The 18,757-nt window shown below is 43.0% G+C and overlaps 1 protein-coding gene across 1 annotated transcript; it reads left to right on the top strand.

Annotated features, from left to right (window-relative positions):
- Positions 1–7,581: 7,581 nt before the first annotated feature.
- Positions 7,582–13,481, top strand: LOC117870768 (phospholipase A and acyltransferase 3-like). Its single transcript, XM_034758114.1, has 4 exons — positions 7,582–7,707; positions 9,173–9,435; positions 10,069–10,151; positions 12,956–13,481. The coding sequence occupies exons 1-3, from the start codon at positions 7,608–7,610 to the stop codon at positions 10,138–10,140; spliced, it is 435 nt and encodes a 144-aa protein (XP_034614005.1). The 5' UTR covers positions 7,582–7,607; the 3' UTR covers positions 10,141–10,151; positions 12,956–13,481.
- The last annotated feature ends 5,276 nt before the right edge of the window (positions 13,482–18,757 follow it).

Here is an 18,757-nt window from a genome sequence, read left to right as displayed (position 1 = left end):
CAATGAGTCAAGTTACTCTTGAGAATACCCCTATCTGTTTAACCTCAGAGCTGGATAAATGTGTTGCTTTTTCAGGGACAGAGACCAGGGGTGACATTCAGAGGGGGTGGGCATAGGGCAGTATGATGGCGTGTCCATCTCACACAAGCCCTGAATGGGCCAGAAGGAGTCAATTAACCTTAGAGATGCTGTACCTTCAGGGGAACCAGGTACTGATAGGGCCTAATGGCAGATGAGCTGGAAGAGCATTATAAAGCCAGGACATGAGCAGCAGCAGAGGCTGCAGGGAGGAGATCTGTGGTTACTCCCTAAAGGAAAAAAGGAGTTGGCTATGGACAAGGAGGAGATCCAGGGGGAGAATAAGCCCTGGGGTCCTGCCCTGGGCTAGGAAGTCTTACAAGAGGCCTACAGGGGAGAAGTAGCAATGGAGAGTGGAGGAAGCTCTGGGGGTAAACCCAGAGATATGCAAGGTGATAGAGTGGTGGGGTAGGAAAGAGCCCAATAACACAGCAACAGGGTCTGAGACTGAACAGACCTAGTTTGCTAGTCATAGGGTCCCTGGGCTGGAACCCAGAGTAGCAGGCAGGCCCCAGGACTGGAGTTGGAACAGAAGACTGTCTCAGCTTGTCCAATGGGACTTTGTTACCCACTGGGGGAAAGGAGGGGGTGTGAGGAGACTGTATGCTGACTGGCTGGAGGGCTGAGTCATGAAGGGGGTGGGTTACAGCATGAGTAATGTATGGAAAGGGGTGCTAGATGGAGTGAAAACTAATTCACAGACCCAGCCACAAGGAGGCTAACCTACGGTGAGTGGACCCTTCCCCCACTTCACTGGCAGAAGTAAGTTTACACTTTGGAAAGTGGGTGTGACTTTAAGGAAGTCTAAGTTGCTGTCTCGTGTACATTGAGGGAAACAAAGAGAAGATGTAGGGGGCAGGGGACCAACTTACACAGCCTTTAGCAAACTTAGACTTCCTTAAAGCTCACGGGGCTTGATTCTTTTACTTATGCTGGTGTAAATCAAGTGTACACTGAAATCAGTGTGAAATCAAGTGTATACTGAAGTTAAATGTGTGAGGAAAATCAAGACCATAGACTTGATTACCCACTTTGAAATTTAGCTCTTGAAGTTATATTTAACACTGAAATAATAACTGTAGATAATATGCAAAAACAACGGTGAGGAAATAAAATGGGATGAGAATAAACCTCAGACAAAATAAAAGAAGGATGTTAACAGAATGAGGTTATGTTGTGTAACTCTCTTCGTGACATAAATGTCTGGTCAGCTCAAACATTAACACAAACTGACCTTTTCAACCCACTAAGCAGAGGCAGGCATGACAGCAATTCCGGTGGCATGACATTTTCACTGAATGACATAATTCTCTAATAATTTCTTAAAAAACCTATGATGAAATATACACTAAGACAACTGTTCTGGCCCTTCCAGACACCTGTGAGTCAGAGACTAATTTTTCCCATTAGATACAAATGAAACATCACAGCCAATTTTCTGAAAGCTGTGACAATTAGCGAGGGATTGTTTTTATATATATATATATATATGGACTTAGATTGTACTATTTCCATACTTGGGTCTACTTAAATCACTTGGGGTTCTTTTTTCCTCCCTTTACTTTCACCAGGTCTGTAGTTAGTCAGAGACCTGGGATATTTGTAGTGTTAATGTGTTTTGGAAGGCTAATTTTCCCCTATCTTAGGAATGTTACAATTGCTATACAAGGGGACCAGATGACTCTTGGGTTTGGTAACAGAATAGGGAGTCTCCCTTCTAGGTAACCAGTTGACCCACATTAGTACTAATCAAAGGTCATTCTCATCTAATGGATACTTGGTGGTCTCTGTCAAATGAATTGGTAATCTCAGAACAGTGGTCATGTGCCCATATCACAAGCCCCACAATAAATGGCACTGATGGGTACCCTGTCAGCATTCTCAGCAGCAAAGCCAATGGATGAATAGACACATAAAGCTATGAACTGTCATTGCACCACCTAAAGATGACCACCTTGAGCTGGAGGGGCTAAGACAGTAGAAGCAAAGGAGGGAAGCTTGCATGGTCAGTGCTTAAGCTGTATCTATTTTGTGGATAAAGAAAGGACTTGAGTTTTCAGAGCTGTCTATCTAGGCAATGCAGAGTAAAGCTCCCTAACTATACACATCACCTTCTCACACACACATATACCCACACCCACTCAAGAAACCGACATCTTTCCTACCACCAGGTAATCAACAGGAATCAACGACAGTCACCCACATGATGTGTAGCTAAATGTTTTGTAACTTTGACTTTTAAGACAACCCTCTATTGTGTGAATCTACCTAGTTGGAGGCAGGGTGGAAAAGAATTAGGTACCGTATACAATTTTGAATGGATCTGAGAGCAATCAGAAGGACTGTCAGGTATGATCAACCAGAACAACTGGGCAAATCCTTTTGTGAGGGGTATCTATGCTGATAAATCAAACATATAAGAGGACTCCACTAGATATACCTAGCAGAGGACTTGGAAGAAAAGTTAGAGCTCTGAGACCCAGACAGGAGAATGTGTCTGACCAAGAGGATCAAAGGAAAAACTGGATTGTTAGAAATGTAAGGTGTTTTCTTTCCTTTTCATTGAACTAAGATGAGGGATTCTTATCCAGATTACTTTACGCAAAGCTTAACCCCAGATACACAGTATTATGCAAATCATTTCTTTTGTTTTAAAATGCTTCCCTCTATTTTAATAAATCTTTCTTTAATACAACTAAACAGGTCTTAGACAATTGCCTGGGTAATTTTTTGCAGACAACTCTGAAAAAAGCCAAACCTCTGAAGAGAGGCCAAGAAAGGAAAAGGGTTCTGAAACCATACACACTTGTATGTCTCAATCAACAGGCTATGGGCCAAAGCGATCCTATCCCAGGAGATGTGTCATGTGCAGAGTTGTGGTCAGACTGACACACAGGAAAACACTTAAGGACCAAAGTGGAGACATGAGTTGAAGCGGGACAGGTGACACTGTATGAAAAAATTAAAGTCAATATGATATTGTAACAGGACTTGCTGTCCCTTTAAGGGAGGCTGTTAGCCTAGCAAGGCCCGGTTCCCAGTTCAGCCCAGAATGAAGACATTCCAGGAATTCTAGCTTCCAAGCTGATGGGAGCTGTAGACCTGAAAGTCAGTCATTGTGGGGAAAGGAGCTGGACTGTAAGTATGTTCCCTTTCCATAGTGTGACAGGAAACAGTGAGGGAGTGTGTTGTGTGGTGGTTCTCCCTGCTGAGAAACTGGGGGGGGGGAGAAAGGGGCTCGGGGAGGGGATGTGGAGTGGGAAGGGGAATAATGAACTTGAGCTCTGCATCTCCCCAAAGGGAAAAGGACTTTCTAGAAGAAGCCTATACCTTAGGAGGCTAGTAATGATAGCCTCTGGGTACGTTGGGTGTACTGTGAGGAAGGGCACATGAAGGGAGACAGAGTGAGGTTGGAGGAGACACCTGCTTTTATCATATAGGCCTGTTGTATGTATTTGAAGGAGGGAGTGAGCTCCCCTATGACTGTGTAGCAACACCTGGAGATGGCATACTTATATCCTTGCACCAAGAGATGTGAACCCCTGACAGAAGGGGAGAAATTCATATGGATCCTGGAGAGAAGGTTGTACCCTAGGGAATGAGTAGCTGAGTGAAAGGTTGCTTTGGTTGGAGTGTGTCTGCGTTGTTTTGTTTCCTTTTGACTTTTGTTTGCTCTGGAAGGGTTGGGGCTTTTGGATTAGCCAGAAAATAAAACTACCGATGCAGAAGGGAAACCAAGGCAGCAGATGCATCTCTGCATGGGAGAGGTAAGGTTCCCCATTACAGATGCATTGAACCATTAAGACAACAAAAACAATAGAAGTATAGAAGAATACAAACATTACAAAATGCTGCGCAATTTATATCAAAGGTTGTAGGACAAAAATTATTATAGTACTGAGTAATTTGAGGAAAAATATATTCCAATGTAATTAAAGATTGTCATAATATTACAAGTAGACAATTGGGAAACATTAAAACTGAATTCTTATTTTATCTCACCCACTTTTCCCAATCTGGGCAACATTGTGCTCGTCTTTATGGATTTTTCTAGATTAGGAAAAGAGGATGAAGTTAAATTGGGGGTTTTAACTCACTCCATTTTTTTCTCCTAATCTAGACAAATTATGTGGCACTCTCTATAGGGCAAAAAAGGTACTTATTTCAGTTGTTAGCCCAATCAGATCTGCTTAACTTGATTGAAAACCTTGATTAGCACATGTGGACGCAACTTCAGACAGTTTTAGCTGGTTGTGCTGTAGCCAAGGTGGGAACACGACTGACTTACGTTAACTCTGTTGAGGTAACTCAGTAGAAAAAGCACCTTTCTGACTATGAAGACAGGCCCTCTGTTGGTACACGTTGGTCTTGTGTTGATAAGAATTTAAAGATGTGATGTTAAATTATGCTAGCCAGTTTGAGATAATACATTCTAAAATACTAGTCAAGACTAAGCACGTTTTTACTCTGGTATATGCTAAACTGGTTGAATTAAAGCCCAGGGGTAGAAGGAGAGAGATCAAACCAACTAACATTTAACATCCATACCTAGTTAAATACTAATTAAGACAAAGTGAAGGGAGAATGAGTAAGGTGCCAGGAGCCTTCTCACTCCCTTGTGTGGCCCATGTATGGATCAGGCACACTTGCAATCCCTGAGTGCAGGTGAGTTTAAGAACTGCCTCCCATGGGGATGCCTGTGGAGTGAAGCTGGAATATCAGTGCATGGGAAGAATACTGCACACTCCAAAAGGTGTAGCAGCAGGTACATTGATTCTGAACTTCTGGGAGGCATTCTGACTGACACACAGCAGTGCCTTAAAGTAAAATGCCTTAAAGTTCATTTCAGGATGACAATGAACTTGGACTCTGCTCAGGTTTTAGAAGAAAACACTTGAAAGTCTTTGAAATCACAAAGATCTGAAAGAAACAATACTCATTCCTGGAATTCAGCCTTTTAGCGATAAACAAAACTGGCTGTAACACCCCACCTCAGCCCTCACTTCAGCTGCAACCAGCTGAGAGGAGAAGAGTAACTGTTTTCTGTGCAATCACATTGTATTCTTGCTGTCAGAAAAGAAAGGAGTATAAAGCCTGTCACACAGAAGAGCTCAGAATAATCCAGAAAGAGAGTGAGAACATGGACTGGGTAAGTAACTTTCTTCCCATGTACAGCAGTTGACTCAACTCTCTTACGTTATGTCAGCACATCACGGACGTGACATTAAAGCTGAGCTTCAACAGTAAGTGGAGACCATCCTCACCCACTCCCCTCTGTCCATGACTGTACCCTCTGTGTGCACCTCCCAAGGCTAGTTTAAACAAACCTGGGCCCCTTGCAACCCAACTTCCACCTACCCAAATCTGTCCCACCCAGGGCCGGCTCCAGGCACCAGCCTGGCAAGCAGGTGCTTGGGGCGGCCGCTCCAGAGGGGGGCGGCAGGTCCAGCTATTTGGCGGCAATTCGGCAGACGGTCCCTAACTCCCATTCGGAGCGAAGGACCTCCCGCTGAATTGCCGCCGCAGATCGTGACCGCGGCTTTTTTTTTTTTTTGGCTGCTTGGGGCGGCCAAAACCCTGGAGCCGGTCCTGGTCCCACCTCCTCTGACAACTCAGCTGGAGGTTTCAGTCCCATGAAGGTCTGTGTATATGGGGGTTGGGGGAGATAGGAGAATATTGGATAGAGGCCTTCTGTTAAACAGGACAAGAGGGCATCCATGTGATGTGCTCCTGCCAGGGATGTGATAACGAGGGACATATCCTGATTCTCCAGCAGCTTTCGTTCCATGCCTTTGACACTTTGAGCACGAGCAGCAAACATGACACTAGCATTACAGCTGGTCCCAGATCAGCTGCTGTTTTGGCAGCATTGAGTGACTCAGTTCTTAACATAATTTTTTGGTTCTGTATGTCAGGGGCATTATTTCTGGGGAGGGACAAAGTTGTGTCAGCATATAGAACATGCTATGTGATTATATGATATCTTGCAATGTTGTGGCGGGGTGGGGGAGAAAGTGGAAAACAGACCTATGAAAAGTTGGGCGAGGGAGCAGGTAACTGTCACTGCTGCTCCATAATAACAAATGACCCCCCTGCTGTATGGTAACTGCACTGTAACTGAAAAGGAGATGTTCCCTGCCTGTGTCTATAGGAGATAGCTAAATCTACCCCACAGTGCCAAGCCTGAGTAGCTGAGCTCTGGAGAGATCTCCAGAGGGAGAAGGAACCCACCCCACAAGGCAGTAATAGGCAGTGGTTCTGATCTGAGGAGGCTGCTCCTGCCTATTGGTGTGTTAAACCTGTAGGCTGCCATTGCAAATTTCAAGGTTTTTTTCTGGTCTTGCTTGTAGGTTTAGGGCGCTCTGTGGGGAAGCATGCAAGCTGGGCCTAGCAGCAATCAGTCTGCAGCCAACCAGCCTACAGTGGTGGGGGGAGGAGGAGTTATACCTCTCTGTCTTAAGGAGTAGCTTTCCTTGTCTCTCTCTGTTCGGGGTTCTTATGTGTTATCATTCTGAATTCTAAGAATGAAAGTAGTGTTTTATTGCAATCTTCCAGCAAGAATATTTGTTTTTAATCCAAGTTCTATGTGTATACATGGAACATAGACTAACCTCCAAGGTGCCTTGGGCAACCCCTCCACATGGGGTGGGTAGAACACAGAGGAGCTTTGCAGTTGTGAAAGCTCAGAACCGCCTCTTCCTTCCACCCAGGGGCAGCTCTATGTATTTTGCTGCCCCAAGCACAGCAGTCAGGCAGCCTTCGGTGGTGCGCCTGCAGGAGATCTGCTGGTATTGCGGATTCGGTGGCATGCCTGCGGGTGGTCCGTCGGTCCCATGCCTTCAGCGTATCCACTGCCGAATTGCCGCCAAAGCTGCAGGACTGGCGGACCTCCCGCAGGCATGCAGCCGAAGGCGGCCTGACTGCCGCCCTCACGTCGACCGGCAGGCCGCCTCCCCGCAGCTTGCCGCCCCAGGCACGAGCTTGGAGCGCTGGTGCCTGGAGCCGCCCCTGCTTCCACCCTCACCAGCTCTGCTCTGTGCCATGCAGGGGGTGAAAACATCTTGTGTAGTCCCCAAATCCAGCTGCTCCAGCCAGTGGAACTGCATTATTTCCAATACCAAAAGGACTTCCACAGCCATAGTGGCTGGCTCTGATTGTCCCATAGTGAACATACTTCAGATGACAGCCTCCTCCCCCAGGAGCCAAGTCAGTAGAGGCTGTATGTTGTAAGAAGATATAAGTTATTTTCCCCTGGGCAGAGCCAGAGCCAGTAGAAGTTGTGCTGAGTGGTCTCTGCTCTCTGGATAAGATGGTTGGAACTTGGAACTGAGTTCAGCTTGTCTTGGATGGGAGATGAGTCTCTCTGGATCAAGCCAGGAGAAGTCACATGCACATCTTAAAAATATGGTATTTGCTGTTTATTAGTCTTAAGGTTTAAGGAAAAATATTCTGTTTAGCAAAGATTTAACAACCAATCTTTCTTTCACTTTCAGATACTGGATCTATGGGATCTCCTTACTTCAGCAATAATGCTAGAGCCTGGAGATCTGATTGAATTTCAGAGAATGGGATACCAACACTGGGGCATCTATGTGGGAAAGGGACATGTGGTCCACTTCACATTTCCAGGTAAATAAGAATAAAAAGTTGAATCCTTCCATAGATTCATCACATAATCCAAAATTCTCATCTGATGTTTTGACTCTTGTATAAAAATGATCTCACCGCAGTTCCCAGCAGGACAGGTGTGCACAGCACATGACCCATCATTACAATTTACACGAATTGGTCCCTTGGTATTCTCATCAGATAGATGAAGGCCTGGGTGGCTCCTGGAGATTGAACTCTTGTTTCACCCAAGTGATGTCCGCTCTATGCGGCTATAGCACACTGAGGTTGTTGGGTGGCAAGATGGGGAAAGCACACTTGTGAAAAGGCAATAACCAAAACTGTTCCCTCTACTCTTCCTCCTGCCTCTGATCCTCTGATATTCAAAGCTGTACGTAGTCTGAGCCTTTCTTGATGCATCTCAGATGCAATTTCTCACACTTAAATCACAAACCAAAAGTCACTGATCACTCAGACCTCTACTAGCCCTTCCTTGGTTCAGCCACAGCTAGAGCAGATTCAGTCTCCATAATAAGCTCCAAGCAATTTGAGCTCAGAATTTGCTCAGTTCAGATTTGGGCCCCAAATCTGACCCTCCCACCTCTCCCTCAAAATTGTAGTTCATCAGTATTGCTTAATGTCTCAAATCTGTCTAGCTAACGTACTCATGTGGCCTCCATTACCACAGTATCTGAGAACCTCACAATCTCTACTTCTATTTACCCTTTCTTTAAAGTAGGAAAGTACTATTATCCCCATTTTACAGATGGGGAACTAAGGCAGAGAGAGAGACTGTGTCCCAAGAAAGCCAAATGTGTCACAGGAAGTCTGTGGAACAGCAGAGTCTCGAATTCAGGTCTCCCAAATCCCAGCTTTCCACCTAACCACTCAACAACCTTTCCTCTCACTTCCAACAGGAGATACTGTATGCTTCGCATATCTCAGTCAGGCGTTGCTCTTCTTGGGCCAATCAAGAGAAACAGCGCTAAATATGCCTTTTCTAGATATCACTCTTAGAGCTGGCTGAAATTTTTTGGACAAATAGCTTATTCACTGAAAAACACAGTTTGGGGTCAACCAAAACTATTTACAAATTTGGGTCAAATTGGAGAATAGTTTCAGCTTAAAAAATAATTTTTAAAAAGTTGAAACATTTTGTTTTGACGTTTTCTAAACAAAACATTTTGTCTTGGTTTTGAAATCTAACTCATGCTTTTAAAATAATGAATCTAGGGTGAAAAAATCTACCCAGACTAAACAAAATGTAATGAAGGAATCTCATTCTGAGTCTAACAAAACATCTCATTCAACCCAAAACAAACTTTTGGGGGGGATTTTTTTCCTCCAGTTCAGCCACTGAACCAAAAAAAAAAAAAAAAAAAAATCACTTATTTGTGAGGCTCTAGTGAATCCTGTCAGATCTGGGCAAACTGCCAACCCTCTTTCACCTCTTATTGGCTGTCTTTTTTTTTTTTTTTTTCCTAAGAGTTGGAAGAGGGATTGAATAATATGCTTAATGGAGAATTCTTCAAAGCCAAAGTGCAAAAGGAGCGTCTGAGGAACGTGGCTCGTGTTTCAAGCTATGCTGTAAACAACCAATTAGATAAAAAGCACCCTCCATTACCTCTTCTTCATGTGGTAAAGAGAGCTGAGCACCTGGTGGGGAAGAATATAGACTACAATCTACTTATGTCTAACTGCGAACATTTTGCCACTATGATGAGATATGGCATTGCTGAATCACAGCAGGTAAGGCTGGTTCCTTCATCTGATCTCCATTTAGAAATGACTCCCTAGGGGCATGATTCTGTTTTGATTTGCATTTGTATTACATCAGTGGAGTGATTTCAAGATTGCCATCAGGATAACAGAACAGAAGCAGGCCTCAGATATGTATAGAATATAAAGCAATAATGGTCAAACAAGAAACAAATTAACGTACATGACTATTACCTAATAGAGACAAGATGGATGAGGTGATATCTTTTATTGGATCAGCTTGTATTAGTGAAAGAGACAAGTGTTCCAGCTCCACGGAACTTTTCAGGTGCGACACACAAACAGAGAAATGCTCTCAAATTGAGTGCAGAGCCTCACTTTGTTTGACCAGATATGGGATAAACCAGGGAGACAAAAGATGACTTTGAAACAGTTCAGTGCCAGTCATTTCTGAACACTTTCTCTGATTTCATGGGAAATCCCTCTCATGCTGAGCCTGGAATCAGAAAAAAATGAAACCGGATATGTTTCGCCTTGCCCCTCCCAGCCCCAATGGGAAAAAGTATAATTGACAGGTCTGTATTAGACTCAAAAGTGATTAGGTCTTAGATTCTGGCTCACAGGAATCTTCACTCTCATCATGAACTTGGCTTCTTGTTTTAGGCAGTTTACTTTGAAGTGGATGAAGGTTTTGTGAAGCAGATAAAGAAATGGCTAGCCGAGATCAATGAGTAGCTTGTGGATCGGTGAGTATGCATTTAAATGGGCACTGACGTCTTAGATAGAGATCAATTGCACCTACATTGATGCAATATACCGCCCATCATACACAAGTACCAAAGGTAAATTATTCACGTATACGTCCCTGAACAACTTTCACATTAGTGACAGGAAGGTCATCTTCCCTCCTCACAAAAGGAGAAAACACACATGTGAGTCCCTTCCCCATTAATGGTGGGTTTGTGGAGGAAGGGGATGATCCTTTCTCTCAACACAGACCCCACATAACTAAGTCCACTTACATTAACAAAGGAATAGTCTCTCTTCTCCCATAAAATCTCTGCCCCTTTCACACTAATGACGATCAACCTCCCCCAATGTAGCCCACATGTTCAAGAGTGGTGTCTAAGACCCCCACATACATTACTAAAAAAGGGGAAATTCTCCCCCACTACCTCCCTGAGCAAGAATATTGAGTGTAATAATCATCAAATTTGGGGGACTGGAAAAAGCTCTTGGAAATATGTTAAACGGTCTAGGTTATTTACTCTAGACGCAAAGGAAAACTGGATTGCTAGAGAAAGAACGTCCTCTACATGAAGCAGCATTCAGAGGCTAGGAATAACTGACTTGAAAAAGCAAATAAAATGCTTACTAATAACCCTTAAAAAGAACAGGAGTACTTGTGGCACCTTAGAGACTAACAAATTTATTAGAGCATAAGCTTTCGTGGACTACAGCCCACTTCTGTAGTCCACGAAAGCTTATGCTCTAATAAATTTGTTAGTCTCTAAGGTGCCACAAATACTCCTGTTCTTTTTGCGGGTACAGACTAACACGGCTGCTACTCTGAAACCTAATAACCCTTGTGCACTCTCCTCCTTCTACTTTGTGGTGCTATGGCTATGAAACTGCGATGCTTTGGTATTTTGTATATTGAACATTTCTAAGAGCTCTGCCTATGTGTCCAGACTAGTGTTGGTCAAAAAAGGTAAGTATCATTCACAAGGCTCAAAAGAAATCAAAATTTAGTTTTGTTTAAAACTTTCCATTTTTTCAATGTATTGATTTTAATTTTAATTTCATTTCAGTAGCGAGAGGGAACATTCTCTTGCTCTTTTAAATTTTTCCACTGGACAAAGGCAGGGGTAGCAGAGGGACAGAGTAATTATATTCCTAACAAAATAACATTCAATTGTTTTGGAATATTTTAAAATTTTTAGTTTTGAAATTTTTCATTGAAAAAACAAAGTTTCATGGCAATTTCACTTTGGTTGAAAAGGCATTTTCTATTTAAATAAAAAGTTTAAATGGAACGTTTTTGACCAAGTCTAATAGAGACAGCAGCCATTTTGTTCTCCGGTTGTTGCAGCCTGTTAATGAAGCAACATGACTATTGTGTTGTCCCTCTCTCATGGAGACTTTCCTTTCCTTGTTTCTTGTTTTCCTTGAGCTGAAATAAGTCATGTTGGACTGAAACTATATGGTTGCTCATTGTATTTCAAAAATGATAATGTGCCTGATTCTGCTCTCAACTGGTTTTACACCAATGGAATACTGTTGACTTTAACTGAGATTATTCTTAAATTTACCATTTGTATTGAGGTAGCACCTGGGAGGCTCCGTCACAGACCAGGACCTTGTGGTGCTAGGTCCTGTACAAACACAGAACAAAAAGTCAGTCCATTTCCTAAAGAACCTACAATATAAGAGCCAGTGAGTAGATATGGACACGGGACTACAAAGAAACAATGAGATAATACTGCTCAGCATGACATACAGTGGTCACAGCTAGAGATGGTAGAAAATGTTTTGATTGAACAGTTTTCCATTGGAAAATGCTGTCTCATTGTAAGCGAAATGTTTTGTCGGAATGTGTAGATTTTGATGGAAAATTTTCAAAATGTTTCATTCTGATGAGGCCATTTTGACTTTTTTATATTACATTGCAATAATCAATGTTATAATGCAATGTAAATAATAGTGTCAATGTTTCTGAAACAAAATATTTCAGAATACTTCATTCCAACAATCCTTCCCCCTCCTCCCCCAAAGAATCCTGGAGATTAACTTTTCACCCTTAATTGTGACAAAAACAAATTTTGAAATCTTGAATTTTGCAGATTTGTATGGGGGCCTCCTCCCAAAGCATGAGGGACAGCATGGGGAGAAAGAACAAAGGTGGCTGTTTGAAAATTTAACAAGTGGGTGATGAAGGTTGGCCCCATAGAGTTGCTCTTGATTTAGACTGGTGTACAAGGGGATAAAACAAGTATTCTTAACAGGAGTTTATGCTTATGAATACTGATAGTCCTGGATACTGATGTCCTTTATATATCCTAAGAACAGGTACAATACAGACTACAGCCATGATAGCTGTCCCACCCTACTAATGTATATCATGCTTGCCTGTGGTGACATTACCCCTCAAAGTGAGGGGAGTTTATCCTCTTTGGCCTTTCTATTGAGATCAGAGAAGGGTACCACATATTGCATAGTGGTGTTATTAAATACATAGTCTCTTGGAAATGGCCTGAAACCCACTCATGTCTCACAGCTCACAAAACAAATCTCAGATACTAGAAAATTTACATCACTACGCACATGGGCTGGATGGGAAACCAGCAATCTATACTGGAAGTGAAAGCCATGATTTTCCACTGCCAGTCTCCTGAGCTTGTCCTTGGACTGTAATGGCTGTTCGGCTGAGTTATATGATATGCTCTGTCAGTAAGGTCACTCTGTAACAACAATCCCATAGTTCTAACTAGCTGCATTTTGGCATAGATACTTTCACCTATTCTTTTAATTTGTTCTTCCCTTCAAACAGCACAACACTCAATCTTGTGTCTACGGAAAGAAATGCATACACAATGCCTTTTCTGCAGGAGCTTCTGAGAGTAAAAAGGAAAGCTAGATACTTTGAAAACCTAAACCTCTTTTCTATTCAATGCTGTAGAATAGAAGAAATTTTACTACTAGCAGGCGGCTTCATCAAAATAAAAACCTAAATAGTCAAACTCCAGTCACGAAAACCCATCACTTCCGGCATAAATCATCAATTCCAATATGCCTAGACCTAAATGTATAGTCCTGATGTGTCTGAGAGAATCTGCCAGTCATCTGGAGGAGAACTGGTGGCAAACTGAGGGGCTGACCAACCAGCAAAAGAGACATCAAAGACTGTATCCTATAGCAAAACACATTAAGAATCACTTAACAGAATTAAACTGCTTAGTTCAGACGTTCCAGGGAGTGGGCTAATTATTTTGATTGTGGACATATATTAAAGAGATTGACCAAAACCAATTACAGGAATCTTATTTTATATGAGTGTCATGGTTTCACAGGAGTGTGTGGAATGGAAATCCTGTTTTCCTGCCCATTCTAGTCACAGCACACACCTGCCTCAACATCATCAGGTATTTTTATAGGTATCAGAGCAAAGAAGAGTTTTAAGGAGGGTTCTGAACAAGGACAATGAGGTGGCTTTGGTCTCCACTTAGTTAGTTCTTCCTGTTCCATCTGTTTACACAATGTCTAGCACAAAGGGGCTTCAGTGTCATTGGGACCTTTGGACACTACAATCAGCATAGGCACTCTCCTGCAAGCACCTAAAAATATATGCAAATACACTAGAGCCGGTCAGAAAATCAAAAGCTTTCCTGCAGTAAACTCAGTGGGAAAAATTACCATTCCCATTTTTGGAGTGGCTGTTTTCCCTTAGAATTTTCATTATTAATTTAAACAATGTTTCTTTTCAAAATATTGATTCAAAGCTTTTTTTTTTCCCCTTTGGCTTAAAATGTCTTTTTGGAAACTGAAAAATTTCAGTTTTCCATTTTCAGTTTTTAGATATACAGGTTTTTCCCCTCGTTTTTTCTTTATCTTCACATACTTTCTTACTTTTGTCTTTCTGGAGAAAGGGAGGGAAGAGTAAAACAAAAAAAAAATTAAGCGGTGGAGGAACTTGAAAATCCAAAGCGAGGAATGGAAAATTTTAAATTTTTCAGTTTCCAAAAACTGAACTAAAACAACCTTTTACGTCGAAAAGAAATGAACAATGTCACTTCAAAGGGTTGGTCTGAAATGAAACATAAGTGATGCTGAGGCTGCAGAATTTGGCAATTTTATAAGGTGTAATGTTCACCATTTTGCTGCATGAAGGTGTCCAGCATTTTCCCCCATTTTGATCTGCCTGCAGCTGCCTCTGGCTCCCCATTGATCCCCATTTAATTGAAGGAAATTGGATTATGGTGCATATTTTGTGCACTGTCCCATGGAGCCAGGTAGCAGGGAGTTAGGGAGCCAGACTGTACTGAGGGAGTGTGGCAGTCTGAAGTGTAGGTTGAAAAGCTGCCTGGAGAACAGTATGGTAGCCAAGACCTAGGAGCCAACTTGGAGAAGCAGGAGTTGACCGATAGAAGCAGGCTCCGCACTCTGCTTCCCTGGCACACATGGGGAGGAGTTTCTGTACAGGGCAGCTTGAACAACATGGTAGCATCCAAGGACCAGGAAGTGGAGCTGGACCACCTGAAGGGCATAGTGAACAAAACCATCCTCAAAAATAAAACACTCTCAAAAATAATTGATGAATATTATGGCAATGAGTGTTTTCAGCTATGAGCCATGGCTGTACACATTTATGTGAGGTTGGGAGGATGGGAACAAGGGACATTTCATGGTAATGGAATAAATTAAGTTGTCATGGAATTTCATGTTTGGTGCAGTGAAATTTAGGGGTTGTTGCCACAGAACTTGCTCTAGTTGTGCCACTGAGTTCACAGTGCCTCGGTTTGGGGAATATGTTAGCTCCTTTCTTGATGGTTTAAGGCAGGAAGTGGGTTGGGTACGACAGAGAGGTGCTCTCAGATCTTCTTCCCCTGCAGGAGGATGTGTACACATGGTCTCAGTTTTCTTCCTCTGGGTGGGGTGTGCTTTGACCTCTAGCTCCATTGTTTCTTTTCAATCTCTTTTATTACAAAATGGGTAAACAAATGGACTCTGGATTAAAATAGGGAGAATGAGGATACAAAGGCGAGAAGATAGATTTGGGGATAGTGCTCAGGCTCAGAACAGCCAGTCCACATCTATGCTCCATACCAGTACCTCTCTGAAGTTATTACTTTGTTCTCCAGAATCTCAACTTTCATTTTTTAAAAAAGTAAATATCTAGCTATTATGTTTGTGAAGAAAATGTCAAAAATACAAACTGAGGCCAGGTCTACACTACACACTTACTTTGGTATAACTACGTCACTCAGGGGCATGAAAAATTCACACCCCTGACTGACATAATTATACTGACCTTAACCCCCATCATGTAGACAGCACTCCACACAGATGGAGTAACTAAGCCAACAGGAGAGCTCTCAGGAGTGTAGCCATCTGAGTGAGTCTGCAAATAGACTGGTTAGCTCTGAAAGGTGTGAACTGCCTCATTTATTACATTATGGTGTAAACTCAGGTGCCCAAGGATGATCATTTAAATGTCCACATTGTTAACTATTCCATTCCTCATGCAAAAACAGAGGGAAGATCACAAATCTGCACCACTTACTATGAATGACATCTCATTTTGGTGCCCCAACTGGGTTACATTTGGGAGATAGCATAATTTTTTTTTCGCCAGTCAAGAAGGAGCCAAGCACAAAGATTTAGCAGAGCCCATAGGCATATTCAAGCCCTACAAAGGGGAGCCAATCTCAAGGAGCTCAGTGGAGCTTAGAGAACACACACAATCATATTTTCAACATCTGCACAATCTACAGTTAGCAGCATCCTATTTTGGTTACTCACATTGAGCTTATATTGTGGGAGTTTAGAATATCACCATTTCCCTCTTGTCTTACCCTGAGAGTGGTGATTAGATTTTACATGGGAGAAATCAAGGGGTTGTAGGAAGAATAGAGAGATTTCCTCACTCTGTTTTTCCTCCCTTCCAAACTTTTCCCTCCTTACCTCACTCTCTTATCCTTTCAGACTTAAAACAATTTGGTTGTGATGGGGTGGATTAGGCCCAGAGACCCCTTACTGGAGGCCTTAGTGTCCTGCCATGTCCATCCCAGGAAAGGAGCAGTAGAGGAGTCCTCCAAGCGGCCTAAAATAGCTACAAGGGAAGCAGCTAATCAGAAAGGCTGCTCCCTGCAGCCTATCAGGACCCAGGAGGGCCATATAAAAGGACAGTTCGTTCCTTACTGGTGCTTGAGTAGTGCAGGTTGTACTCTTGGCTGGCTAAAGGGAACTGCAGTACCATGGACAGCTCAGTGCTGTCAGGGACTGGGGCAACAAGGAAGAGCTCATGGCTGGCTACTGGGCCTGAACTTAGATGAGCCCTGAGGTAAGGGTGAAGCTTTGGTGAAGACTGGGCTGTGGGGAAGTGGCCCAGGGAACTGAAAGCAGTGTAGTTAAAGGGACATTGTGACACATGGCTGCTATTCTTAGGGCCCCTGGGCTGGGACCCAGAGTAGTGGGTGGGCCTGGGTCCCTCCCATAGGCCATTGGGGAACTGGCCTATAATTGGACAGTGAGAAATGCCCAGAAAGGGAACTGAACTACTTAGTGTCTGAGCTGGAGATCTGGGGCCAGAGTAGACCAAGACAGGGCCACCAGGGAGGAAGCCCTGGGGTACGGCCTGATACTAGGGCTGGGACTACTTAAAGACTGTAGACACACTTGACCAGAAGGGGCACTCATGAGATGGGTGCCATGCTGTTACAGGCCTCCCTGCTTCCAACAGCACAAATCATTTAACTCTGTTCCATCCCAAAACAAGCACACATTTATTTGACCCTACTCAGCAAAAAGATCAATCAATTCTGGCATCTCACACTCGAGAAGGAGGATTTTCATTCCTCCAGCTCTGGAGGAAGCAGGGAGGCCAATAACAGCAGATGATCTTCAGTCTCCCAGTGAGGCAGCAGCAGCAGTTCTTTATCCTCCCCACAGTCTGCAGGGAGGGGGAACAGAAGGAGCCAGTGAACGGGCATGAGTTACTGCAGAGTGGGGAACACAGGACCATATCTAGAGCAGGGGAAGAAAGGAGCTCTTCCCACTACATGTGCTGAGGCACCCGTCTTGCTTGGTTGCTCCTCCCCAGGAGGCAGGGAGAATGGGGAAAGACAGCCTGTCACTTGGAAACTTCTCCTCAGACCCAGAGACGAATTTGATTCTGCAATCTACAGGCAAACCCAAAGAGTTAACAGTTCTGAGCACAGCAGATTGGCACCCTCACAGGGTAGAGAGATAGAAACTGTTTGGTCCAAGGGCCATTAAGCAGAGATGAGGAACAGCAGCAGAGTGTGTTTTAAGGAAGGGGGGAAAGCCCTTTAATTTCTGCTCCCCAGCCAGGCAGAGTCCAGACCATACAAAATGCAGTCAGTAAAATAATCTCTCTTGCAGGTCAATTTGATCATATCACTCCCCTCTTTCAATCCCTTCACTGTCTGCCTATCAGCTATCACTTAAAAAGTACTGGACACCTGTTGCAGGGCTCTGTATAAATCTACCTCCCTTATGTAGAATCCCTCGTTGAGCTCCACATGGCTTCCTGCCCCTTCAGCTCCACCACTGTTCACACTTGCCTGTTTGTCAGCTGCTCAGACAATCACCTCTGTGCTTCCTTCATTTGACTCTCTATTCATGGTTTTACCTTCCTGAAGTCTTCCTCATGGCCTCTCCATTTTTAAGTCCTACATAAGATCCCATGGCTGTTGTGCTGCCTATAATGAGTCTTGTTGATTTGTTTGGAAAAATCCCTCTTGATGTTCTCCCATCTGGACCTCTGGGTACTTCTGCCCAACCTTAAATTGAAACCTCCTCAGTGTAAGGACTGGCCCCTCTTGTCCATCTGGAAAGTACCTAGCACATCATTGGCATTACGACAAACCAGTAACAGGACAGTGTGTTGGACAGAGAGGAAAAACTAATATTTGTTATTATTACTATGGAAGAAGACAAGATGACTCTGTGGTTTTGTCATACTAGTCTCATGCTCTGTCTCATTAGCAAGATCAATTGATTAATTTGTCCTTTAGTCAATGGGAAATGCCCTTCCATCCCCACATACATTTGTAAAATTCAAGGTATCCAGATCACTACTAATCAAAGGTCATTATCATTTAATGAATGTTTGATGGCCTATCTGACATGAGTTGATGGCTTCAGTCCAGGGGATATATGAGCACAAAGCAAAACCACCACAGTAAATGGCACTAATTGTTAATAAACACTATCAGAGAAGGAAGCTTGCATTGCCACTGCTCGCACTGTAGCCATTTTGTGGCTAAAAAGAGAACTTGAGTTTTTGGAGCTGTCAATCTGGAAGCTATTTCAAGCTTTAAATTCACTTGCACATTAATGAGAAAAATATGGCTTGCTACAGAGAACAATGTATCATACTTAAGAGGATAAATAGCAAGATTCTGTGAAATAGGAAATAAACATAAACAAAAAGATCTTACCCAAGGAAAATTACTCTGCATAGGTCCAAGGATATTTTCTCCACTTTGTATAATCAATTAAACAATTTTCTACTACACTTGTTCAGATTTATCCAATCAATTTTAGGTTTCTTTGGGAATCATTTGCCTTCAAGCCACATGTGAGAGAAACCAAAGGAATGTTTGCCACA

This window comes from Trachemys scripta, chromosome 1 (assembly GCF_013100865.1).
Source record: "Trachemys scripta elegans isolate TJP31775 chromosome 1, CAS_Tse_1.0, whole genome shotgun sequence".
NCBI lineage: Eukaryota > Metazoa > Chordata > Testudines > Emydidae > Trachemys > Trachemys scripta.
Note: the sequence above shows the minus strand (reverse complement) of the source record. Positions and strands in the feature narration are given on the sequence as shown.

Bases quoted from the DNA above. Each gene is read 5' to 3' on its own strand.
- LOC117870768 (XM_034758114.1), top strand. From the start codon at position 7,608: ATGCTAGAGCCTGGAGATCTGATTGAATTTCAGAGAATGGGATACCAA. The intron at 7,708-9,172 runs GTAAATAAGAAT...TTTTTTCCTAAG, and splicing joins GGTCCACTTCACATTTCCAG to AGTTGGAAGAGGGATTGAAT. The intron at 9,436-10,068 runs GTAAGGCTGGTT...TTCTTGTTTTAG, and splicing joins GCATTGCTGAATCACAGCAG to GCAGTTTACTTTGAAGTGGA.